Source organism: Prunus mume, linkage group LG4 (assembly GCF_029339155.1).
Source record: "Prunus mume cultivar Tortuosa linkage group LG4, ASM2933915v1, whole genome shotgun sequence".
Taxonomy (NCBI): Eukaryota; Viridiplantae; Streptophyta; class Magnoliopsida; order Rosales; family Rosaceae; genus Prunus; species Prunus mume.
Window position 1 is genome coordinate 24,996,624 of NC_142701.1, and position 26,673 is coordinate 25,023,296.

At 38.8% G+C, this 26,673-nt stretch overlaps 4 protein-coding genes across 5 annotated transcripts; 3 read left to right on the forward strand and 1 right to left on the reverse strand.

Annotated features, from left to right (window-relative positions):
• Window positions 1-264: 264 nt before the first annotated feature.
• On the forward strand, window positions 265-1,945 carry PSBP-1 (photosystem II subunit P-1). The gene is given in 5 exon segments (XM_008231370.3): window positions 265-650; window positions 856-1,044; window positions 1,047-1,087; window positions 1,208-1,258; window positions 1,493-1,945. Coding segments are annotated over 5 exon segments (792 nt in total). The 5' UTR covers window positions 265-400; the 3' UTR covers window positions 1,754-1,945.
• Window positions 1,946-2,744: 799 nt separating this feature from the next.
• Window positions 2,745-8,841, reverse strand: LOC103328944 (WD repeat-containing protein 26 homolog). 2 transcript variants are annotated; one of them, XM_008231369.2, is made up of 5 exons: window positions 8,700-8,841; window positions 6,420-7,311; window positions 5,170-5,271; window positions 3,649-4,278; window positions 2,745-3,112 (listed from the first exon to the last, which is right to left on the reverse strand). In XM_008231369.2, exons 2-5 carry the CDS (start codon window positions 7,206-7,208, stop codon window positions 2,897-2,899), a joined length of 1,737 nt encoding a protein of 578 aa, XP_008229591.1. In that variant the 5' UTR covers window positions 7,209-7,311; window positions 8,700-8,841; the 3' UTR covers window positions 2,745-2,896. The 2 variants fall into 2 exon arrangements, with proteins under 2 accessions (XP_008229591.1, XP_008229590.1); XM_008231368.3 differs by having other exon boundaries at window positions 8,277-8,733.
• A 694-nt stretch (window positions 8,842-9,535) lies between these two features.
• On the forward strand, window positions 9,536-17,768 carry HVT1 (helicase in vascular tissue and tapetum). The gene is made up of 14 exons (XM_008231367.2): window positions 9,536-9,919; window positions 10,146-10,236; window positions 10,417-10,729; window positions 10,845-10,919; window positions 11,177-11,221; window positions 11,865-11,955; window positions 12,066-12,124; window positions 12,670-12,831; window positions 13,063-13,115; window positions 13,443-13,476; window positions 13,594-13,683; window positions 13,800-14,801; window positions 15,459-16,562; window positions 16,693-17,768. The coding sequence occupies exons 1-14, from the start codon at window positions 9,811-9,813 to the stop codon at window positions 17,047-17,049; spliced, it is 3,585 nt and encodes a 1,194-aa protein (XP_008229589.2). The 5' UTR covers window positions 9,536-9,810; the 3' UTR covers window positions 17,050-17,768.
• Window positions 17,769-19,512: 1,744 nt separating this feature from the next.
• LOC103328938 (BTB/POZ domain and ankyrin repeat-containing protein NPR1-like) lies at window positions 19,513-24,533 on the forward strand. Its single transcript, XM_089049780.1, has 4 exons — window positions 19,513-20,863; window positions 22,167-22,920; window positions 23,320-23,517; window positions 23,970-24,533. The coding sequence occupies exons 1-4, from the start codon at window positions 20,312-20,314 to the stop codon at window positions 24,236-24,238; spliced, it is 1,773 nt and encodes a 590-aa protein (XP_088905906.1). The 5' UTR covers window positions 19,513-20,311; the 3' UTR covers window positions 24,239-24,533.
• The last annotated feature ends 2,140 nt before the right edge of the window (window positions 24,534-26,673 follow it).

Sequence of the window (26,673 nt, forward strand, 5' to 3'; positions counted from 1 at the left end):
TGTCCATACATTTTTAAGCAATTCAACTATTGTTCTTCAAAGGAAGCCCATAACTATGTAGGCCCAGTTCTCAAATGGGCCTATCAATATGACCAAACAAAGACAAACACATATGACTTTGAAATAAAACATGTACAAGACGCAGCATGTGAACAATGCCACGTGGTACCAATGAGAGCCCCTACAGCCTTATCCCACATCAAAATCTAATCTTCCCATCATCCACTTCCCTGATCCAATATCCAAAAAATTAACCAACCATTTGCCTTCACATATCACACAAACAAACAACACACATCCAAAGCCAATTTTCCTCAGCACCACAACTCAACTTCCGCAAAACCAATCCCACTTCACTCAATACACAGACAAGAATCACAAAGAGAGTGAGTGAAAGGAAATGGCCTCAACTGCATGCTTTTTGCACCACCATGCACTCACTACAGCTTCTGCCAGGTCCTCCTCATCACAGCGCCAAGTGGTGAATGTCAAGCAGAACCAGATTGTGATCTGCAGGGCTCAGAAGCAGGCTGCCCAGGAAGAAGATGGCGCCGTTAACGTCTCCCGGAGATTGGCTCTCACAGTCCTCATTGGAGCTGCAGCCCTTGGCTCCAAGGTTTCCCCTGCTGATGCAGCTTATGGTGAATCCGGTAAGAAATGTTCTCTTGCCGAACAGTCTCAGTATGAATAATTATTTAGTATTGACAATCTCGCATAACATAACATACAAAATTAAGAAATATGATAAAAATTGACAGTTTGACAACCTAAACAACATGAGACGATCCATGTATAATACATTTATTCTTTTCCTCAATCAAATTGAACTTAAATTATGATTAAATGCATATGCAGCCAACGTTTTTGGAAAGCCAAAGACAAACACCGACTTCTTGCCATACGTTGGAGAAGGATTCAAGCTTTCGATTCCTGCAAAATGGAACCCAAGCAAAGAGGTTGAATACCCTGGTCAAGTTCTGAGATATGAGGACAACTTTGACACCACCAGCAACGTGGCTGTCACAATCACCCCGACCGATAAGAAGCTATCACTGACTATGGCTCTCCTGCGGAATTCCTCACCAAGGTGTGATAGCTTCTCCTTCTTTCCATTGACAATGCAATATATATATGTTTTCATTTCCTTCATCATTTAAATACTGCCAATTACTAACAATTTAGTTTTGATATATGTTGCTTTTTGAAGGTGGACTATTTGCTCGGCAAACAGGCCTACTTTGGCAAGACTGATTCTGAGGTATAATTTGATATATAATACAGAGCACTAAGTGGTTTGAATAAATGAAATACTGAACACCATTTAACGGATAAAATTTGGTGACACTCAATAGAGAAGATAGCTTTTACCTGCAGCCATAAAAAGCATGGTTACTTTAGCAAATGCCGACTGCCTGACCTTGCAATATATATAACATCCATAGTGGTGGCAACTATGTGAATTCTGATGGTATTTGACTTTGAATTGGTATAGGGTGGTTTCGACTCCGGCGCTGTGGCCACGGCCAACATATTGGAATCTTCAAGTCAAGTGGTTGATGGGAAACCCTATTACTACTTGTCTGTGTTGACAAGGACAGCTGATGGAGATGAAGGTGGCAAGCACCAGCTCATCACAGCCACAGTAAAAGATGGCAAGCTTTACATCTGTAAGGCTCAAGCTGGAGACAAGAGGTGGTTCAAGGGAGCAAGGAAGTTTGTGGAGAGCTCTGCATCTTCCTTCAGTGTTGCCTAAGAATTTATTGAGGGTTTGTATATGTAAATCATCTTAAGATTGTGAATTGTCTTGAGCTCTGTAGTTTTTTTTTTTCTTTTCATTCTCTTCTTTCTTTTTTATAAGTTGGTTATAATTGAGGGAACTGGTTGGAGTATCCTTTGACTCTTGAGCATATTGAAATATTTCATGGTATTCAGGACCCTCTTTAAATGAGTTTCTTATCTCTCTCTCTCTCTCTCTCTCTCTCTCTCGTGACTTCGGTCATTGTAATCCAACAAAGTTGAAGAAGGAGGTCCAATTTTCTGGTTACTGTTTCCCAGTTCTAAGACAATAAAGAGAACAAATGAATGGTTAAAGTTTCAACCATCCTAGATGTTTTGTCCAACAATAATGCTTGCACAATTCAGACTTTAAGCTATGTTTGTATTATTGCTCCTCAACATTGTCTTTGTGCATCTTTAAAATCCATACAATCTGAGCATTGAGGTTCTTCAAGCGCTGTTATCATACAGGAAAAGCAAACTCCTAACAAAAGGATCGGAAGAATTGACAAGTTGGGAAGCAAGCAGAAAGTTTTACTGCGATATTCAGAAGCCAACTAAAACCTCGAGAATTCTTTAAGGTACTCAGGGCATCTCCAATGGGGATGTAAAGCCACATTTACAATGAAAAAAGAATCTAAAGAGCTTCAGAACAGTTTTGGATAAACCAGTCAACTATTGCTCAAATCGATAAAGGATGCCCCTAATGACCAAAGCTTCATGGTTTACAGGCTTATTTAAACATGAAAAGCAAGCAATAAAATAAATCAAACGTAGCTCTGTTGGAGAGGAAACTTGCATCACTAGTTTATCCCATTCAATTTGGGTTGGCTCTATAGCATTTTTCCTTGTATTTAAGTACTTACCTGAAGAAAAAAAGCACTAGTCCTAACCGGCTTATCAAGTACAAGTCAACTTTCTCATGCACAAAAGTTCAAAAATTGATTCAAAGAAAAAGAATGAACATATTATAAATGAAATAGTAGATTTATTATAGATACTTGCTGCACAATCCACATGCTTGTTTGACATGAATGTCTGATTTTGACGATGATAAGGTATTTACATAAAAGCAATGGTCAGAGAAATTATAACCAGCAATTTGCTTTTCAAGTCTTTTTCAAGTTCCCCCATTGCAATAATGGACGCCATTGCTGTGTGCATCCCTGTGTTTCACTTTTAGCTCCTTTAGGCCCCATATCCGAATTGTACGGTCATCACTGGCTGAGGCTAACATGTGTGTGTTTGTTGGATTCCAGCTGACACAATTAACAGCTCCAGAATGACCCGGCAATGCCTCTATGAGCTCCCCTGATCCTCTATGCCATACGTAAACCTGCACAGTGAAAACCATCAATTAGCACAGCGAAAGGGAAATGACAACCGAATTCTCATTTTACAACTAATAGCAATATAGCATAAATGTACTGAATCCAATTCTTCTGTGTGATGTCCTCTTAATCCCATTGATCACATTGACCTCACTGTACAGCAACAGTCCAGGATGATACACAACAATATCAAGACAATGTATTAAACTAAAAAGTTCTATGTCTGCCATTTTGGTTAACCCCACACCCTGGCAGCAAGCAACTAAAGGAGTTCAACCCTAAAATTAAAACAAAGTAAAAAATAAACAAGAAGCCAGTTTCATATGCCATTAATGAAACTGCATCAACTACATTCTAGTTATCCAACGTGGAATCTAAATGGGAATATATTGGAGCTATATCCCGCAACCCCACCCCCTTCACACAGAAAAAATCACAGCAGAAAACATACAGGAACAAATAACAGATAAGCCTTATGCTTAATCACAAGAAACACAAGCAAAAAGAAGAGGCCTCAGAAGGAAGAAACCAAATTCTTTACCTGTGAATCCTCACTACCACTAGCGATGAAAGCTTGTTCAAGTCCACCAAAACAAGACCTGATAACAAATCGGGTGCGTTTGTGACCTTTGTACTTAGCAACAAGCTTGATTTCACCTTCTATGCTCCAGAGATGGATTTCTTGGTTCAGAAGATTAACCAACAAGAACCTATTATCTCTTGATAATGAAAAAGAAGTTATAGTTTGATCCTCTTCAATCAATATCTCAACTTTGGCTTCCCTGTCAAGTAGTAATATAGCATTATCTCTACAAGTACTTATAATTTGCTTCCCATCACTGGTTATCTCCAAATCAGAGATTCGTAAAGTTCGTTGGCCTTTCCAGCACTCCAGCTCCTTCCCATCTAACTCCCACATGCAGATACTCTTGTCACTGACACCAGAGAATATCCATTTTCCATCTGGAAACCATCCACAGGACACCAGACCAAGACCAGGTTTTTCATAAACATGGAGGCATTCACCAGAAGAAACATCCCAACGCCTGACCACCTCCTCCACTCCACAGGTGAGGAGCTGATGGTCATCAGGACTCCATGAAACTATGGAAACAGGTTTCTGGTGACCAGATAGTCTATGCTTTAAAGAAACACAACCATTCACATCAACCTATACCCAACAAGAAAATGATCAGGGTATAAAAATCTAGGATAATAGGATCAAAATAAAAAAAATAAAAAAAAGCATTGCATATCATTAAATAAGAATTACATGCAGAGCTCTCCAATCTAATTCCAACCCAACTGCTGTTTTCTTATAAAAAATTTGTATTGCAAGTTGCAACAATAGAACAACAGGTAACTATTGGTCCACCTGTCAACCATGCATGCACATGGGATTGTATTCCAAGCTGGCTCAGCTCAGAACCAGTGGCTTGAGCTGAGCTGGGCTGGGCTGTGCTCAGACATGGTATTGAGCCTAGATTTGAGTGCCAAGCTCTGCCAAGTTAAGCCAAAAGTATGATGAAAACTGATCATATTTGATATGAATTCCTAGTAATTTTCTTCTTCTTTTGCACAACATATCTATAAATGAGTATACAAATCATTATTTCACCTCCATTAGTCCCAAAAGGGTCATCTAAGGCTGCAGATACACACACAAACAATAACAAAGTCCGGAGGACTGGAAAAGAATGGGGAAGATGAAAACCAGTTATAGCGCTGAAATATTCCATGCATTTTCAAAATAATTTGCATTAGGGCACTACATAATGAGAACATATATTTGATATCTCGTGAAAAACTAGCAACAGAGAAAGCAAAAGTGCCAACAGAGATGGAAGGCCAACATGGGAACTGCAATACAAACATTAGATGTGAAGAAGAGGAGGCAGCAATAATTGATAGATTTATACTGAAGATGCCCATTTATAGATGCACGCAGATACATAGGTAGAAATCAAATTTGACACATTGCATCAACAATGAAAAATATAAAGTGGAGAAGAGGGCAGCATACGCAAGATTAAGAGATAGTTCCACATAGTATTGATGTTACCTCCCATATGATTGCTAATCGATCGCTTGATGATGAAGCTAAGTACTTCCCATTGTGGGAAAATTGCAGAAACCAGACTTCGTCACTGTGTGCTTGTAAAATCTGCAAAATTGAAAGTGATAAGAAAGGTTTAAAACCAAGATCTGACTAATATGTATGTAAAACCAGATTCAAAGTGCCCTTTATAAATGTAAGAATGGGAAATCTAGACAAGGTAAATAACATATGTACAACAAACACATAATAAAAGAGTCATCAGAGAGAGAGATTAGACAATTGTCATTGACATAACAAATTAACAAAACACAGAAAAGATAACAAGGGGATTCAAATTACGAGAGATGGTACTAACGTAGACAGCAAAAAAGAAAGTGAAGTCAACAACGATGGAATCAGACATAGATTAAGCTCTGCAAGACCTTGGTCAGTATCTCCCTCCACACATTAACTCAGACAAGAGCACACTTAACAAGGATGCTTGGAAATGGCAATATACCATTCTCAATGCTGATAATAACAGCAAAGATTTAGAGACAGGAAGTAGCCAAGAAACAAGGACCCTTGATATTTAAAGTGTTATAAGTAACGAAAGGACAATACAAAGCCACAAAGACTTGAATTTTGTGTTCTATCAAATTTTAGAGGCTTATGAATTGTAAGCTGAACCACACTGGTTACTCTTTGCCTGATGAGAACATATTATCTAACACTAGTTTTTCCAAAGAGGGCTATCAAGTTCCACATGTCCAATCTGGTCAATTAATTGTACTGCTTTGCCTCCTCCATACAAATCCTACACTTAGATGAACAACTACTTACCCTAGTATTATTTTTTGAATTTGAAACTCTCCAGAGACATGTGGAGGGTTATGAACAGCAGCCTTCTTGAATCACTTGCTCACTTTAATTAATTTCTGATAAACTCCTTGGTTTATTTTTCAGGTCAAACTAATTAGAAGGACTAAAAGAACAAGACTGGGAAAAACCATTTTAACAGGCTAGTCTCTTCTCACGGGGTCCATAAAACCCCTGATAACCAAGACTGAGTACTATAATCTTAGCTTACCCTAAAGTGACACATTCACTGTTATTACTCAACCTCACAGTTTAAGATGCGATACCTCATATGACAACAAATAATGAACATGATTTTCATACATCGTATGAAATAGGACCAAATAAGTAAATCAATAAGTATACAAAGCTCTAATTAGAGCTTCAACCATTAATCAGAATTTTTTTTTACCAACCTGTAATGTTCGAGAAGGAATCTGATCTCTCCCACATCGATGATCAGTGTACAAAGACATTTCCTCGTTCAAGGAGTTGTGAAAAATGCAAGCATCACGTTGTAAGACTAGGGCCTGTTCAACCAAATGTTCCAACCGTCTTTCAAGTATCATAACTGTTGGGGGAAGCAGTTTCTGCAAGTCTTCCAGTAACTTTGGCCGAGACTTGGCCCTTGCAATGTTTTTACCAGGAGTCCCACCAAATGAAGGCGAAACTATGCAGGAAGAAAGCTCACGAACTCTACTACCATTGATGCAGAGAGGTACAATCTCAGTCCTCAATGTCTTCAGTGCATCCATGTCTTTTTCGTCATCTAGAAGTTCAAAGAACTTCTGCTCCAATATCATAAAGGAGGCCGATTTAGTAACGTTTTCATCTGATAGACCAATTTTTTGCAATGTGTCAACACTTCCATCCCAATTTCCGTCCAGAATTTGCTGCATAAAAAGAGTTACCACAGAAGAGTGCAACGGTATCCCAGACTCTTCTTCCAAATGAGCACCACTTTTCTTATAGCCAAGAGAATATAGTGCCTTTGCTATTAGTCGGACAAATTCCACCCTCTTAATAACTCCTTTTGAACCAACAACCTCTTCGTCCCCTTCAGATGTTAGGGGCCGAGCCATCAAGTCTCTTGAAGAGCCAGCTACAGGCTCCGTAATAGATGAACCGTTGGATAGACCTCTCAATTGTCCAGGGGATAATTTCATGCGTTTTGTGGCTGGTTCTTCATCTCCCACACCTCCCATGAAATGTGCACCTCAGCCCATATATTATTACAGCGGTAGGAAAACAAGAAGCAGATATTTTCAAAGTTCTAACAGCCTCCAGTTAGTCACAAGAAACAAACACCTGCATAATACAGTAAAAATGGTAATGAATGTCTTAAAGCTTGACTCCATCAATCACATCATCAAAATCTCTAAATATAGTACACAAAAGTAAGAACCCAATCATACAAAACCTACCAAGATATTCCAGTGAAACGAAGATGGGGTGGGAAAGTAAGATTATAATTAAACCGAAGCTGAATTCTAAAAGTAATTTAAGGTTACACTTTCAGCATTTCCCAACTGAATCAAGATTGGAGGAGGATCAGCAATAATTCCAGTTTAGGCAATGGATTATGATTATCCAAAACATTTTCACAAAAGGAACCAATCTTTCAAATTGCTCGAGCAAAGGCCCTGAATGAAACTTCATACAAGATGAAGTTAATAAGATGAAAATACCTTCTACATATAGCATTAAAAATCTCTTTACAAAATTGATTGTAACCAGAAGCCGTATAATATATATATATTTTTTTGGTTGTGACCGAAAAATTGCAATTTCTGCAAGTCCATTCAATGACTTCAAGGTTGAGAAACTCCATCATTAAACAAAAGTGTTAAAGATAAATGGCAAAGGAGTCAATAATTGACTGATCCACAATGTACATCAATCACCAAATTATTTATACCATGAATCATGAAGAGCTTAAAAGAAACACACTAAACTGATGATATACCATTTAAGCAAACAGAATTAGTCTTATTTCAGTCCATAACATGCTCAAGAAATGCTAACATTTACCAAGAAGGGAAGACAACGATTTCAACACCTAAAAACAAATCCCTGGGTATAATAGATCAAAACCCACATCAGGAACAATCAAAAGTAGAAGAATCCCACTATAGTAAGCAATCAAAACAAACCAAAACATGAAATCTGACCTCGAAAAATAACAATGAGAAAACATGTGAACAGATAAAAACCATATTGAACACCAAAACAAACACCCAAACAAGAACGTTCAGCAAGAAATGAGAACCAACCAAGAGGATAGAAGCCGTCACAAGATTTGCCCAAATTTAGAGGTAGGTAATAAACAAGCAAAATCCAGGGTACCCAGAAACCGATTTCGCTTTGGGAACCGATTCCGATCAAAAGGAAATGAACCCAACACAGGAACAGGTTGAGAATTCAACAATCAATGATGGGTATGAGGAAGAATAGGGGACCAAAGCATCCAAAACAAGGACTTGCTTTTTTCTCATTTGTCGGCACATTAAAAGTAATATAGGTAAGCAAGCAGCAGATTAAGGTGATAGATAATATGAGAAAATTTCGTGAAATCCAAAAAAGCGAAAGAAAAAAAAAAGAAATAGCAGATTGCAAATTACAATCAATGCCCAATGGGTTATTGTATATTGGGTAGAGGCTATGTATTTTCAAGGAATGAATAAAGTATCAGGTACCTTTGTCGTATAACACACTGAGTTTCTCTTTTGCGTGGAGGAAACCAACTCAATGGGGTTATATAGAGGGGAGAGAGAGAGAGAGAGAGAGAGAGAGAGAGAGAGGGTCAGAGAGAGATGAGTCTTGTAAGTTCTCCTCTCTACTTGTACTGGCCAGGGGCTGGGGCTTCAGTCTTCGCATTAGGCTTTTGCCTACCACAACATTTGCTGGCTTGGTTGGCTGTTCACATTTGGGCCAATGTTGGCTCACTTCCTGTAAGTTGGGCTGGGCTTAGTTTAATATCTACACCTATTTTTCACTTCCTGTAAGTTGGGGGGGTTTTACAACTGTCGTTATAGAGGTTCGAATATAAACTGCTGATCTGCCAAGTCTTTTTTCATTGAACTAGACCCGTTAACATGTAGATATATAATATATAAACTAGGATTTTCATCATATATATTTTTAATTGTTTTGTTTTAATTGAGTCTGCACACATTTGTGAATTCCATTGAGGTCACATTTTCAATAGAAGTGGAACATACTTAATAAGGAGTTTTATCTCTGATGAAATGTCATTTGAAATATTATAGACATCAACTGATGGAATAGTGTTTTACTTGTTTTTATTCTGAGAATATTGTAGACTTTATTTATTGAGAAATTATATTTCTCTTAATTTTGTTAAAATATGGCCAAATTCAAATCATTCTCGGTAATTATTATTTTTTGAAAATTTAAAAAAAAAACTAAAAGAACAAAAAATTCTAAAAGAACAAAAAATAAAAGAAAATAACAAATTGGAAGTGTAAACATGATGGAGGGTTAACTTAGCGGCGCGGGCACCGCTTTACATATGCCAAGCATAAAAAAGCATATGCGGAGGAAGGGCAAAGGCCAAGGGTAATTTACGAAACACATAGCAGAACTGAAAACTCCATTTTCATAGCAGACGCCAACTATTCAGGGTAGAGGAGAGCCAGACCCAAATCTTCGACAACTCCACTGAATCTCGTCTTCTTCTTCTTCAAAGCTTTACATTCCTCTGGGCGCCAACAGCTGCTTCAGATTCGGAATTTAACGAACAGACAAAAGGGAAGAGGACCAGAGCCAAAGGAAGAAGCAATAGACATGGCGAAGAAGAACAGAGGCGGCCAACAACAAAACGATAAAGTTACAGAAAGCATGAGGTCCCGAATAGCTCAATTACTCTCCCGCTTCAATTCTGCTGATGACGAAGGTGAAGTGTTTGAATAAAGTCATGGCTTAAACTGGGTGCTAATGAAATTTAATACTTTAATGCGATCTGAATCCATGTTTGCTTCCTTTTTATTTTGTCCGGAGGAGGGTTTCAGGGACTTGCTTGGTATTTGATGCGAATTTAAAAGGACCAAGCATTTGATGTTGTTTAATTTTTCACATTGTATGAATGGTTTTTTTTTAACAATATCGTAATCTGCCTGCAGTTTACACATTTGAGGCCGGTCTCTCGAACCATGACCGTGCTGAAGTGCATCAACAATGCAGGAAAATGGGTATGAAATCCAAGAGTAAAGGGTGAGTGCTGGTAGTTATGTCTTGTTGATAGTGACCAAAATGTTGCATATTTTAATTTAAGAGAAGCTTACATGCTTCCATATTTTTGGGAACCAAAACAAAAGAGGAAAATTTCAGTTTTCTTATCTGCACAGTTTTTTTATTTTTATAAAACTGATGATAAACCTGAACTCTGTGTAGGAGTGGGAAAAAACGTGTTGTGTCTGTTTATAAACCTAAAAAGAAGGCTGCAGCTGTTGATGGTATTCCAAAGCTCACTCATCTGACATTTTCCGAAGGCACAAAAGAAGTATTGAGGGACTTGTTCATCCGATACCCACCCGGTGATGAAGTGGAGGGCAGAGAAATGTATGGGACAAATAGTAATGAGAATGTGAAGGCCAAGCGGAAGAAAGACAGTATGTTTTGCAAGCCTTTGATGACCAAGGCAGAAATTGCAAAGAAAGTGCAATCACTTGCTTCTAGAATAAAGGATTCCGATAAATTGAGAAAGGTTCTTCTGATTTAACAGACGATGCACCTCTATTATCATCTACATCATTTTAAGTCATAGTTTTTGCATAATAATAGTCTCAGCATGACAGGTTTCTGTGAATTTATGCGTGCAGATCACCAAAGAGAAGTCTAAGCTTCCAATTACATCCTACAGGGATGTCATTACATCAGCAGTTGAATCTCATCAGGTTAATTTGAACATTCACATGATTGGTGCTTGAAATTATTAGCTAGTTGTTCACGCAGCAGATCACATTATGCGTGATATTATTTTTGAAATTTCCTAGTATCAGTTAGATATGTGATGTGTCCTTATCTCACCATGGTGGGGTCTGTTACTCGTTACTAGAAACTCTGTTTTGCTACTTCATTGAACCGTTGTTTGAGTTGAATGGATTCCTACTCAACTTCAGGGACTTATTGTTAATCTCCTATTTGAAAGCAGGTAATTCTTATATCTGGTGAGACTGGGTGCGGAAAGACCACACAGGTTATGATTTCTTTGCTTTGTCTTCTTTATGGTATACTTATAATAAGTTGTCTGGTTCTGTTTCAAAAGAAGTCCATTTAATTTATTTTGTTCTTTATATGGCAACATCTTTTTTTCCTTCCCTTGGTCTTGATAGTGACGTAAGTTGCATGGATATCATTGTCTATACTATTAACATATTCTGGTTGATTTTACCTTTTAAAAACCTGCCCGCATAGGAAATTGGTACCTTTACTTGCAAATTTCTATACGGAGCCCTGTGCATGTCACTTTTTGGATTTAAAAAAATTACAAAAGAAGGGAGAGCATGGAGTATCAAGACTTGAACTGATCTTGCATATTTGTGGACATGCATGTTCAAGAGTGCAATATCATTGTTATAATTGGGAGTTATGAATCTTGATTAGTTTTTGATACTCATTAGATTATTTGTTTTTTATGATAAGCTTCATTAGTCAGCTTGTGTTCATCAGTCATTTCAGGATGTATATGACATGCTTTTAACATTTCTTGATGTTTTCTTTGCACTGTGGACTAGTTTTTCCTGCTTATGCAAAGCATTAATCTTTTAAAACTAGACTTAATATTATTACTTTCTGTAACTATGTTTGATAATGTTCTCTTTTTGAAAAATATGATTCAGGTCCCACAGTTTATTTTGGACCATATGTGGGGTAAGGGGGAGGCATGTAAAATAGTGTGCACTCAACCTCGACGTATCTCAGCTGCATCAGGTTGACACTCTTCTTTCTGCATACAAAACTTTTAGGCCCCCTTTATTTATTTGATTTTTTCTTTACTCATTGTAAACTTCAAATTATTAAATTGGTATTTTTGTGTCCAGTTGCCGAGAGAATCTCTAAGGAAAGAGGACAAAATGTTGGAGAGGATATTGGATACAAGGTAATGTTGCTCATGAGTTGTCTTGATGTATAGTTTGTATTTTATCATATCAATGACCATTCTGTCATACACTGTTGTTAGAAGCAGCGTTAATAGGTAACTTCTTTGTATTTAATATAGGTCTATGTACCAGACATGACTGTCGTTAGGGGCGAAAAAGCTCCTGTTTTGCAATTCAATAATTCGTAGTCTGGGAAATTTGAACTAATCAATCTTTGTAACTGGAAAAAAGACAGAATATTGTTCATTTTACAACTCATGTGCAGGAATTGTTGTGGTTATTTTTGTTGGATGCTTTTAGTTGGTCTAATTTTCAATATGAAATATAGTATATTGGTCACAGCTAAGTTGGTTACATCATTTTCAGTTATACCGTAATTATATTCTCAGGGTTTGCTAGATCAAACCAGGAAAGTTAATTTGCTTGTGATTATACATTTACAGAAGGCGTGCGTAGTCTCAATAGGATTCCAAGTCCTATGTATCTTGTCAATATTATTGTAACTTGTGAGAAACTAATTTATATATTCTTTTGGCGATGCTAGATACGGTTGGAAAATCGAGGTGGCAGGCACTCATCAATTGTGCTCTGCACAAATGGGATTCTGTTGAGGTTGTTAGTGTCCAGAGGCGCTGGTAGATCAAAAGCAGGTGACTCAAACAAAGAAACCAAGCAAGATGTCAATGACATAACTCACATTATTGTGGTACTTGTACTTTCTTCATTGGGATTCTTCAATTTCTTTCTGGAATCTGTATTAGGATTAGATTATAGGGCTGGAGGGTTATGTGCATTCATTTGTTCAAGTCCTTATCTTGTAAGCATATGTTTTGGAGCTTTTTTTTCTTGAGACCAGTTTAAACATATGCTCTCGTTTATGCTTCCTTGTTTCTGTTGTCATGGATTACAATTTCAATGAATGCTTTTCCCTCTATAGGATGAAATTCATGAAAGGGATCACCACTCAGATTTTATGCTGGCAATTATAAGGTATATACTACACATTGATTTATCGTCATTAAGTTGTTTGCTTGTGTTAATAAACCCGGATGTGTATATAATTTTGGTTTGATTTGGAGCTCAAATTAGAGTAACTTAAATTTGGGGAATGCCAAGTATGAAGAGTAATCAATACTAGTTTCAGTGAAATGTTACTGTGTATTAATGTGGATAATAGTTTGAGCAGAATTGTTGCTGTGTATTATAGTTTAATGGTGATGCAAATGAAATGTCAGAATGCATGTTTATCAATCATGAATTTTCGAGTCTGATTTTGGTTTGTTCACGGAATTCTGTTTTTATGTGATTAATGTGCAGAGACATGCTTTCTTCACACCCTCATCTACGTCTGGTTAGTTCAAACATGTCTTCTATTTCTGTCATTCTTAGGATATTAGTACATTACCCTTTTTTCTGGAGCTTATATTAATTGATGATCTGCGTCTGTTTATGATACTTATTGTAACAGATACTGATGAGTGCAACTGTTGATGCTGAACGGTTTTCACATTATTTTGGTGGATGCCCAATTATCCGTGTCCCTGGGTTCACTTATCCTGTAAAAACTCTTCCTCAGATAGTGACTTATCAATTTGTCTAAAGAAAGATAGTGATTTGTTAGTTGTGTATATTATGCTGCTTTCGTTTTAATGCCGTGGTATTATCCTTTATCAGGTCAAAACTTTCTATTTGGAGGATGTACTTTCTATCCTGAAATCCGTAGAAAATAATCACCTTAATACTGCAGTAGGCTTACAGAATGAAGATCCTGACTTAACACAGGAATTGAAGCTTGTTCTAGATGAAGCTATTAATCTGGCTTGGTCTAATGATGAGTTTGATCCCCTTCTAGAGTTGACTTCTTCTGAAAGAACTCGCAAAGTCTTTAATTATCAGCATTCTTTAACCGGACTTACGCCGTTAATGGTGTTTGCTGGAAAAGGTAGAACAGGAGATGTTTGCATGCTGCTATCTTTTGGTGCGGACTGCCAATTACAGGCCAATGATGGAGCAACTGCATTGGAGTTGGCTCAACGGGAAGAGCAGCGAGAAACTGCTGATATATTGAAAGAGCATATTGAAAATGCTCTAAGTAAGTCTATGAAAGAACAACTGTTAATGGATAGATATCTCCAATATTTTAATCCTGAAAATGTTGATTTTGTTCTTATTGAGCAATTATTAAGGAAAATTTGTAGTGATTCAAAAGATGGAGCCATCCTTGTGTTCCTTCCAGGGTGGGATGATATAAAAAAAACCCAGGAGAGATTACTCATGAACCCGTATTTCAGAAATACTTCTAAGGTTTTGATAATATCTCTACATTCGATGGTTCCATCTGCTGACCAAAAGATGGTCTTCAAACGCCCCCATCCTGGTTGCCGTAAAATTGTTCTTTCAACTAATATGGCTGAAACTGCCATCACCATCGATGATGTCGTTTATGTTATTGATAGTGGCCGGATGAAAGAAAAAAATTATGATCCTTTCAATAATGTATCAAGTCTTCAATCTTCTTGGGTGTCAAAAGCGAGTGCCAAGCAACGACGGGGCCGTGCTGGTCGTTGTCAGCCTGGAATCTGTTATCATCTTTATTCTAAAGTTCGAGCAGCTTCATTGCCAGATTTTCAGGTGCCTGAGATTAGGAGAATGCCAATTGAAGGGCTTTGCCTGCAGGTATACCTTTCTCCACATTTCTTAAACCTCTTTGAATCATGAGAGATATTGCATTGCTGTAAATCTATCGCATTGTTTATCCGTTCTCAGTTACTGGGGTCATATGTTCATCTATCTGTTACTGTCTGTGGAAACTTTGTTTGAGACAAAGAATTTGCCCCAAGAAACAAATTCCACAGAAAAAATGTAACATTATTTGGGCATTTACTATTTTCTGGGAACTAAAGAAATTAGTGAAATGACGCGTTGTTGTGTGATCATAAATAAGCAATGATAAAAGATAACATTAGCATGTTGACATGTCACAGGTCGGTGGGACGTATTGCAATTGTTTAGTTATGGCTACTGTCATTTTGTTTTGTTTTCATCCTGCGTTCATCATGTTGTTGGAAATATGCACACGCAGAAGTTGCCTATAGGGACGTGTATTCTTATTCCAAAATGAACTGCATTATACCTGGTACTAATATTCCGACCAATAAGAGAAGAGGTGTTGTTTCCATTAGATGAGTTTTTCTGATCTAATGAGTGTTTTTGGATACTTTGTGATCTACTAGCGTGTTTTTGGATACTTTGTGATCTACTAGTGTGTTTTTGAAGTATAATGAGTTTTTGTGATCTATTAAAGCTTTTCAAGATTTTATTTCTGATTGACAGGTGAAGTTACTTGATCCAGATTGCAATATAGAAGATTTCTTGATTAAGACATTGGATCCTCCACTTTCCGAGACCATACACAATGCAGTTGCTGTTCTTCAAGATATTGGGGCTTTGTCACTTGATGAGAAACTTACAGTACTTGGGGAGAAGCTAGGTTCTCTACCTGTTCATCCATTGACGAGCAAGATGCTTTTCTTTTCTATACTGATGAACTGTCTTGACCCAGCTTTGACTCTGGCATGTGCTACTGACTTCAAGGATCCATTTTCCCTGCCTATGTTACCTGATGATAAGAAGAGAGCCGCTGCTGCTAAATATGAACTTGCTTCATTGTATGGTGGGCATAGTGATCAGCTAGCAGTCATAGCAGCATTTGACATATGGAAGACTGCTAAACAACGAGGTCAAGAGAGTCTGTTCTGTTCTCAATACTTTGTGTCTTCAAGTACGATGCATATGCTATCTCGTATGCGCAAGCAGCTCCAGAGCGAGCTAATTCGGCATGGTTTTATTCCTGAGGATGTATCAAGATGTAGCTTGAATGCACGTAACCCAGGAATACTCCGTGCTGTTCTCGTGGCCGGTTTATATCCAATGGTGGGGAGATTGGTTCCTGCTCGCAAGAAGATGAAACGATCTGTTGTAGAAACTCCTAATGGGGTTAAAGTTTGTTTAAACAACCACTCTATGAATTATAAGTTAGCTTTCAAGGTTAACAGTGATGATCGTCCATTGATTATGTTTGATGAGATAACCCGTGGGGATGCGGGTGTGATGAACATACGGAACTGTACTGTTATTGGGCCACTTCCGTTACTATTTCTTTCTACAGAAATTTCTGTTGCTCCATCTAACAAGGATGATGATGATGGTTACATTGATGAGGGGAGTGATATGGATGACAATGAGGATGAAAGTGATGAAGATGCAATGGAGATAGACGGTAAGTCAGGTGGACAGCACAAGGAGAAAATTATGTCATCTCCTGATAATTCAGTCACAGTTATAGTGGATCGGTGGCTTCAGTTTGGGTCAAAAGCTCTGGACGTTGCTCAGATCTACTGCTTGAGAGAACGTTTATCTGCAGCAATCTTATTCAAAGTACTTTCTTTGTTCGTACTTTTACAGCTGTTTTTGCATTGATATTTGCAGTACAACACAATAGTTCATTTATATCCTGAAACCCTGTAGATTACCATTTTATCTGAGTTTATGTTTTACCATTTTGTAGGTTACACATCCAAGGAAAGTTTTGCCTCCTGGTCTTGGGGCCTCAGTTTATGCTATAGCCTGTGCTCTATCGTATGATGGTCTATCTGGGATCTCATTTCCAAAGGAATCCGAGGAGTTTCTGACTTCGGTGGAAAATGAAACTGTGACCGACGACCCTGTTGCGCCCCTTCAGGATTGCTACTTACACAAATCGATTATGTGCGATATGTTAAGGGATGATGCACGTGGAAGCAATGACACAAATGAAATGCACTGTTACTTCCTCAGATCGTGTACTCCTGCCGTCAATGGGGCAGCAAAGTCGAGGACCCGTTTAGTCACAGTATCCCCCCACCCCTTGATTCAGCTATACTGAACGCACACCAGAAGCCTCTATCACAAGGCACGGGTAGACCTGCTGCTAATGGAGCAGTACGGTTTTATGTGATAGGAAATGGGGCAGCAAAGTTGAGTGACCCATCAAGTCAGAGTGTTCAACCACCGCTTGATTCTGCTCCCATCACCGCTCACCAGAAGCCTCCATCACAAGGTCCAAATTTAGTTGGTAACGGTGAAAGCACTGATGCATCAGATGGTCCAAGAGGAGAGTCGCCACTGAAGAGGAAGAAGCGTAGGAATAGGGGTAGAGAACAATCATCTTGAATGGGATCTAACTGTATGTTGTAGGCTGTTAGATTGGGGTAAGCTGGTCGTGTCAAGTTTTCTAGAAAGAAGGAATATGTATGTCTTCAACACAATGATCTTTTCAATTTCCCAGACTGTAATCCTCCTATGAATGCCAGCGAAGTCGCATGAATGAAGAAGAGACAAGAGGATTGCATCTGAAATTCATCCTAGCTTTTGATTTTGCTGTCACAAGACCAAGCAAAGCTGAAACCATCTTTGGTTTCAGAAACAATTCTGGTAAGCTCATATCAGTAACAAACCAAAAGTGAAAATCTAGGTATACGTATTTCTATCAGATCAGATGTGTTAGTCTCCCTTAGGATTTTGATTCTTTAGTAATCGCTTCCATTGTTTTTTTAATATTTGATGAAACTATTGTGACAAGATACAAGATGGAACTTTGCATAATCGTTCGGCCCCCATGCATGGACTTCACCAATATACAAGGACTGAACACAAACTAAGCGCTTCTGTCATAAGCGCTTTTAACAAAAGCTTAAAAGCGCTTTTGGGTATCCGAAAGCAGTGTTTTGAAAATGACATGGTCAAATTTTGGTTGTTCTTATCTTCCTCTTTCAACTTTCCTATTAGATTAAGCCACTTGTCATTGATCAAATCATCAAAACACAATCATATCCACTGCAACTCATTATTAACCTTATCACTAAGCATGTGAAAAAGACGAGGGAAGGCCCAAAAATAAATAAAAATTTAGGATGACCTTAATTACTAAGCTTTGTCCGATTAGGTAGGCCCCACCATATCAAAATAAGAACAACCCCCCAAGCACTCAAATTTACCTCCCTTTTTCAGAGACTGTAAGAGATGGCCGGACAAGAAGAAGAAGATAAAGGTAGAGTTCAATTGTTGATAGCAATGAAGGGCCATCCAGGCACAGGCAAAACCACCTTAGCCAATTCCTTAGCCTCAACTCTCAAACTCCCTCTCTTAGACAAAGACGACGTGCGTGACAAACTCCAGAGTCTCCAAGCCTCCTCCTCCTCCGCGTCTTCCGTACTAAACGACGCGTCGAACCGCGTCATCTGGCATATCGCGGCCACCCAGCTACGCCTGGGCCTCAGCGTCATCGTGGACTCGCCCCTCTCCCGTAGGGCCCACTTCGAGTGCCTGGCCCAGTTGGCGTCGTCTAGTGGGGCCCGCCTCTTGATTGTGGAGTGTAGGCCCAAGGACGAGGCGGAGTGGCGCCGAAGGCTCGAGCACCGCGCTGAGGCTGGTGGAGGGCCGGGCTGGCACAAGCCGTCCACGTGGCGGGATATGCAGAGGCTATTGGACGGGTACGGTGGGTGCACGGAGTACGATGTGGGCGATGTACCCAAGCTGGTGGTGGATACTACGGCCGCTTTTGAAGTCGAGGAGCTTGTCTCCAGTGTGGTCGAGTTTATCGAAATTCACAGCCACAGGGTGGGCAAATGACATCTGTCCACCCATTACCATGCTTAGAAAAAACAATTTGCATCTCAAAATATGTACAGCATTTTTCCTTTTGTCTAATGTCACCCATTACCATGCTTAGAAAAAATAATACTCTAAACTCTTCTAATTCACGAAAAAGAGAGATTCGAATTCCAGTACAAATTTTTTTTAGTACATATTGAATTAAAACTAAGAAAAAAGTCTTTTTCTTTCACGAGACAGCATTTTGACGTTTCTTAGGTTAACATCAGTTTGTGTTATTGCCTAAAATCATTTTGAAATAGACCGAAGTGATAAAGTAGTAAATCAGTAACATTTCTTTTGGGAAATTACAAAATCAACAGTTCTGTAATTGATGTAACATTCCAAATAAGATCAATAAACATTTTATGATTGGTTAGAAAAGACTTTTCCTTTAATTGATTTCAAACCAACGTCATATACTTTTGTTTTTCATAATAATAAAACAAATAATATTCATGGTTGTTAATATAACACGGCAGAGTAGCCGCCGAGCGGGAACCAAAGCTTGATAATGGAGGTTTTCATGCAACGAGAAGTCAAGTCAACTCAAGGGCCAATGGGGAGGCAATCCTTGTCCAACTGTATTTCTTTCCTTACAACAACATAAATTTATTAAAATATTCTTAAATGTTCTTCTTAAGATAAATTAATCTTAATCATCACATAAATTCTTCGGTGCTGACATATATTTTTTGTCATTAACAATAACATGTTGAGTTTGCACTTTGTCCTGTTACTTGGACAGTCAACCAATTATGCTGACCAGTAAGATTCACAATACAAGCCACTTCATCCAACCCTTGAGAAGTGCGGCTTTTTCCTTCCCATATTCCTTTCAAGACCCTCTACTCATTCTTCTTCGAAGTTTCAGAGTCCTGTCTTGTTCAAAATCTTGTTGATTTTCAAGAGCATATCAAAGCCTGGAGCTTTTCCTGGTCAACTGTCAGGTCTTTGAGTTTCTCTTCTTGTTTAAGCTTCACCATCTGCAGCTGTTGCTTCATTTATACTCAAGCTACTTCAAAAGGGTGTCTTTGTATGCAATCTTGATCCTTTTCTCCTTGAGCTTTTCTCAGTCTTTTGAGGGTTTTAGTTCATATTTTGTTCACTATTGACTGCTCCGAGCTTTAGATTTGATGGGGCTGATGATGGCTTATGAAGATTCAAGACGTATCTATACCAGGACATGAAGGATTTACTACCTCACTTTTGGTGCCTAGCTTTATATAGCAAAAATTCTGTCTTTTGTGTCTGGTTTTTGGGATTTTGCTCAATGTTTCAACAAGTGGGATTTGCCTGGAATTAAGTTTTGACTTTTGGGTTGTCAGATTATTTCACTATTTTGCTTGTTTTTACCAATTTACGGTGAATTTGGAGAAAATGGGTCAGCTTAGATATGCTTTATCCATAGAATGATGCAGTTTGTGCAGGAGAATTAGCCTGGTTTTCTTAATTGGGTGATTTCTGCTTCTTGATTCATTTATTGATTTCAAGTCATGGATAATGTGAATGAACTGTCTTCATCCTTGAGCTTTGCCTCCTCCTCTTATCTATCAAATGGGTCCAGTAGTAACCATGTATCTGCCTCAGCCAGTTCTCAACCTGTGCCAAGTATTGAAATTTATTTGAGTCTAAACAAACTCAGTGGCAGTCTTGAGAGACTTTTACTTGAACCTGAATATGACTATAATGACGCAGAGATTATTGTTGAGGGCAACACAGTAGGTGTTAACCGGTGCATATTGGCTGCACGTAGTCAGTTTTTTCAGGATCTTTTTAAGCAGGGAAATGATGATTCGATTAAGGAAGGTAAACCAAAGTATCTCATGTCTGACTTGGTTCCTAATGGCCGGGTTGGCTATGAAGCCTTCAAGGTTATCTTGAACTATTTGTACACCGGAAAGCTTCAGCCATCACCTCGAGAAGTATCCACATGTGTTGACGATCATTGTGCCCATGATGCATGTGGCCCTGCTATTAATTATGCTGTAGAGTTGATGTATGCTTCTGCCACTTTCCAGATGAAGGAGCTTGTTCAGCTTGTTCAGGTTGTTGCGCTTCTATTTATCTTAAAAGTTTCTCTTCTGCAAATGAATGTGTCACTCAATAATTTGTGTTCTTAGCTTGTTAAGTTGAATAGCTTAATTAGAATAGTCTGATGATAATTCATACAGCAATCACTATTGCTATATATCAAACATATACATATATATAAATATATATATATATATATGTATATGTATATATAAAGAGTTTTTATTGAAAACATTAAAGATATGACATTGGTTTTATCTCTGGAAGTTGAGATGCATTTGATCTTTTGAAAATATGTTCTCTCTTTATCTACTTTACCTTTGCAATTTGTTGCACACTTTTGATACTTACAGTCTGAAAACTTGCAAATTGAATTTTCTGAATTCACCTTTTGCTCCTTCAAATTGATGAAATCACTAATATGATGATGAAATAGTAACATATATGTTTTAAGATTACCCTCTCCATGTTTTACAGAATTATACTCTGTCCAGAGTATGCCAGATTAATTTCAGATCAAAGTTGAAACCTTTTATGCAACTTTCTTCCTGACAAATGTCCAATTTCCTGCTCTGGCTTGACAATCGCAGGCTGTTTTAGTACACTATAGCCTGTGTGGCCTATAATTTCTTAATCACTGCTTTTTTAATTGTTAGCAAAAGCTCTGAAGCATTGCAATTACTAAGTGTGTGCACCAACTGTTTTTACACTACAGCCTGTGGCCTACAATTTCTTTATCAAAACTCTATTTTTTGTTCTCAGAAGCTATGAAGCATAAGAATTACTATTTGATCTGGTTTTCCAAAATTGTACCACGTTCCTTTAGTCTCAAAATTTATAGTATGAAAGGGTTCTTTTCTCTTGCATTTGTTGAATGTTATATCTTTTACAACAGGACCAATTGCAATTTTTCTTGCAAGGTTTATTTGGTTGCCTTGTGTAGTTTTGGTATGATGATGATATCTAAATAATTTACAAAATGATCCTGGTTCCTTGCTAGTTTTTGCTTGTTCTCTTTGAGTTGTTTTTGAAGTCTTAGATTTGAACGCATTCATAATCCTTCTGTTTTGGTATAACTTACTAAACCTTGGCAAGTTTTAGATTTCGACACAATGCTAGTATAATCTATATCCTAGCCTAATTTAAGTTTCAATCACTTATCTTGTGGGGAATCCAGTAGCCTATCTGTTCATTGTTACCTGTTGATTGGTATATTTATCCCACTAAACAGCAAGTTTGTCTTGTTTATTTTATGTTTGTCAACACTAGCCAGCTTTTAGGTGTTTGTATGCTGACAATTTCCACCAATTTATGCAGCGCCGTCTTTCAAACTTTGTTGAGAAAGCTTTTATTGAAGACGTAATCCCAATTCTTGTAGTTGCCTTCCACTGCCAACTGAGTCAGCTGCTCTCACACTGCATCCAGTGGGTAGCAAGGTCAGATCTTGACAGTGTGGCTATAGAGAAAGAGCTTCCTCATGAAGTTTCAAATGTTATCAAATCACTCCATCTCAAATCACAGGAAAAGGATGAATCAAGTATGATGGAAATGGAACCAGTCGAGGATAAGAGAATCAGGAGAATCCACAAGGCGTTAGACTCTGATGATGTTGAACTGGTTGAGCTTCTCCTGAAGGAATCTGATATTACATTAGATGATGCTTACGCACTCCACTACGCAGTTGCATACTGTGATCCCAAAGTTGTTAAGGAGGTTCTTGGTCTAGGCTTGGCCACTATCAACCTTTGCAATGCCCGAGGACATACTGTACTTCATGTGGCAGCCAGACGTAAGAACCCGGCAGTTATGGTTCCTCTTCTGAACAGGGGAGCCTCTGCCTCAGAAACTACAGCAGATGGTCAAACTGCTGTTGCAATTTGCCGGAGGTTGACTAGACCAAAGGATTTTTATGAGAACACAATGCAGGGACAGGAATCCAACAAAGACCGGATGTGCATCGATCTTCTAGAGAGAGAGATGCGAAGAAACTCAATGTCTGGGAATTTGTCAATCAGATCAGAGGTGATAGCTGATGATTTGAATGTGAGGCTGGACTATCTTGAAAATAGAGGTGATGATTCTTAATTATATTAAATAATTCACTTAGATTACATTTATAATTTTATTGATAATGATTTGAGTTCAGGATAATGCAGATGTACAAATTACATGTCTTATGTTCATTAAATTGTTTTTTTGTTTATGTTATTTTATGTCAATACTTCGATCTTTTTAGTGTTAACCCCAAGAAATTTAAGAAGATGCTTAGGATGAGAAAGCATTGCATGGATATATGATATCGGGGTCTTGAAGTCCCTGGTGCCCCTGCTTATAGAAATTCGACCCTTTAGTTAATGTATAAAGTCAAAATTACCAGCACCTTAGCCTACCTTATTCTTAATCAAGACATTTACTTTGAGCTTTGTATTCTTATCCTTGAAATGAGTGTACAGATTCCTTTATTTTGCAGTGGCATTTGCACGGTTGTTGTTTCCTGCTGAAGCCAAGCTTGCTATGGAAATGGCTGATGCTCATTCAACATCAGTTCCCACTGGCCTTTCAGCATCAAGAGGGTCAAGTGGGAACTTACGAGAGGTTGATTTGAATGAAACACCCTCTGGACGGACCAAAAGACTCCAAGCAAGAATGCAAGCCCTCCGTAAAACAGGTATGGCCGTCTTATCTGTGACATTTATAAATCCTCTGTGACTTGCATATTTCCTTGGCACGTGTTAACGCGCGGTTTTCCATGCCTATCCTCTTTGACCATACTCTTCTTAAATCCTTCATTGTTGAACCTGTAACTTGCCTGCCATGCTTACCACAACCTTATAATCAACCTGAAAAAATTATACAATGATAGAACCGGGTTGAAACATGCAGCATAGTACCATGGTTACCTGTACAGGAGAAAGTTACAAAATGCTTTCAATATGGACTGTCATGTAACTTCCCTAGTCCCAGGATGAAGTTACTCCCAAAGACTCGAGTCTTTGTAAAACCCTATTAAGTCTAAAGCTGGACTACCATATACAACTTGAACTAGTTTAGGAAAGAGCATAACTTTTATCCTCATTATTCTCTGAGCAATCAGTAAGTTATATCATATGGTGATGGCAGTGGAAATGGGCCGGCGCTTCTTCCCCCATTGCTCAGAAGTGCTTGATAAGTTTTTGGACGATGAGATGGATATGGCTGATTTCATCCTCGAAAAGGGCACTCCAGAAGAGCAGAGAAAGAAGAAGACGCGGTTCTTGGAACTTAAAGACGATGTACAGAAGGCATTCTGCAAGGACATGGCTGAAAATAAGCGGTCAGTTTTGTCATCCTCATCATCATCCTCGTCGTCTCCGAAGGAGGGGGTAACTCACAAGATTAGGAAAAGGTGAGGCTAATTATATTTTGCAGGAAGCTGTGAGATTTTGATGAATTTGTAGTTGTATTTTCTCCTTCCATATATTCTTAGGAGCCTATTTTGTGGCATTCTCTTTATCAAAGATTAAGATAGTAAATTGAGTCTGTAATATATAACTTAAGGTATTTGGCTTGTATATTTGATAAAAGAGGTTGTAGTTTTAGTGAGAATGAAATCTGTACTCTTTGGATTTCCCTGTGTTGGTGTGATTATGTTAGCCTTTCCATCAAATAACAGAGAGCGTAATTCTAAATTTCTTTATTTCATAATTTTAGTTCCTTGGATTCGATATGGACTGTGGAGCAATCCATTCAAATGTCTACAATGATGTAGCAAATTTTGTTTACTGCTCAAATTTCCAACAGAAGTATATGCTTCTTCGTCAGATCCATCATATCAGTCTATTAGAACTCAAAGGTTTTTACTTGTTAAACATTCTATGAATTTTGCTTGAGCAGTAACAAAACTGTTTTACTCTTTCCCTAGCTATGACTAGGCCATGATAATAAGAAGGATGCTAATGTTGACGTGGGTATGAATTTCTTAATAATGATTTCAAAAAATTCTTACAAGATTATGGCATCATGCATCAACGCTCGTGTCCATATACCCCCCAACAAAATGAGGTGGTTGTGCGAAAGAACCGACATTTATTAAAAGTAATTCATTCATATTTATTTGGTGCAAACATGCCTCGATCTTTTTGAGGTGATGCCGTCTTCTCTGCAACTTACCTTATAAATAGGATTCCCTCAAGTACCTCGAATTTCCGAACTTCTTTTCAAACACTTCACCCCCATCTCCAAATACCTCCCACCCTAAACCTTGAACCACGGATTTTCGGCTTTGTTGTATTCGTACACTTACATGATCACCAATGCAACAAATTGGATCTCTGCGCAAAAAAGTATGTTTTCATTAACTATGCCCCTCATCAAAAAAGCTATCGATATTATCACCTTCCAAGTTAGAAAGATAGACCTTCATGGATGTAGTGTTCCAGGAACACAACATATATTTTTCAGAAACACATGAGGAGAATCTAGAACCAAACATCCCGACTCTTCTGAACTTTTTCACAATGGAAGAGACTCAACCTCAAAGTGACCGGTCGCCTCCCTTTATTCCTTCACAGGCAGAGCTACTGTGTCAAAACGATCGGTTGAATCCACGCTGCCAAAATCAGGAGGAAGTTGAACTGTCTTATGAGATTTTGCCCTTCCGACCTGCCTTCAGCTATAGTACCACACCAATGACCTTTTGAGGAAGTCATTCAGATAACATCTTCGTCACATCCGGGACGGCCCGCCAGAGACGATATTGTCCGCTTTGGGCCCCCTCTCGCCTCACGGTTTTGTTTCGAGCTCACGAGCAACTTCGGGTCACCCATCCCGGGATTGCTCTAGCCCTCAACTCGCTTAACTCGGAGTTCCTAAGAACTGCCGCTGAGCTCCTAAAGGCCTCGCTAGGAAGAGAAGTGCCCACACATTTAAGCACTTCACCTTTCCCTCCCGAGCGATATGGGATTGCTCACCGCTCTTGTTTCCCAAGACACGGGTCTTACAATCCACCCCTTGGGCCCAGGCCCTCACTGCACACTTCCTGGGGTTAGGCTCGATACCATTTGTCACGACCCGACTCCTCTAGCACGATATTGTCGCCTTTGGGCCCCTCTCTCGCCTCACGGTTTTGTTTCTAGGAGCTCAAGAGCAACTTCCCTGGGTCACCCATCCCGGGATTGCTCTAGCCCTCAACTCGCTTAACTCGGAGTTCCTAAGAAGCCGTGAGCTCCCAAAAGGCCTCGTGCTAGATGGATGCGGTGTGCACATATAAGGCACATCACCCCATTTCGCTGGTCGATGTGGGATCTACAATCCACCCTCAAGGGCCCGACGCCCTCGGCACACTCACACCACACGGCAGAGTGGCTCGATACCAAATTGTCACATCCCGACGCCCGCCAGAGCACGATATTGTCCGCTTTGGGCCCCCTCTCGCCTCACGGTTTTGTTTCGGAGCTCACGAGCAACTTCTCGTGAGTCACCCATCCCGGGATTGCTCTAGCCCCAACTCGCTTAACTTCGGAGTTCCTAAGAATCCGAAGCCGTGAGCTCCCAAAAGGCCTCGTGCTAGGAAGAGAAGTGCCCACACATTTAAGCACTTCACCTTTCCCTCCCCGAGCGATGTGGGATTGCTCACCGTTCTTGTTTCCCCAAGACACGGGTCTTACATCTTCCTTTGAAACTGATAACACTAATGAAATATACCATGATGATTTGATTTCAGAAAGCATAAAAGATACAGATACCCCTATATACCAACTTCCAAAAAGGAAGAACTGTGGTAAACCTCGAGTACAGTACGAAGTAGATCTTAAAGCCAAAGAGAAATACCCCATCAATAATATAT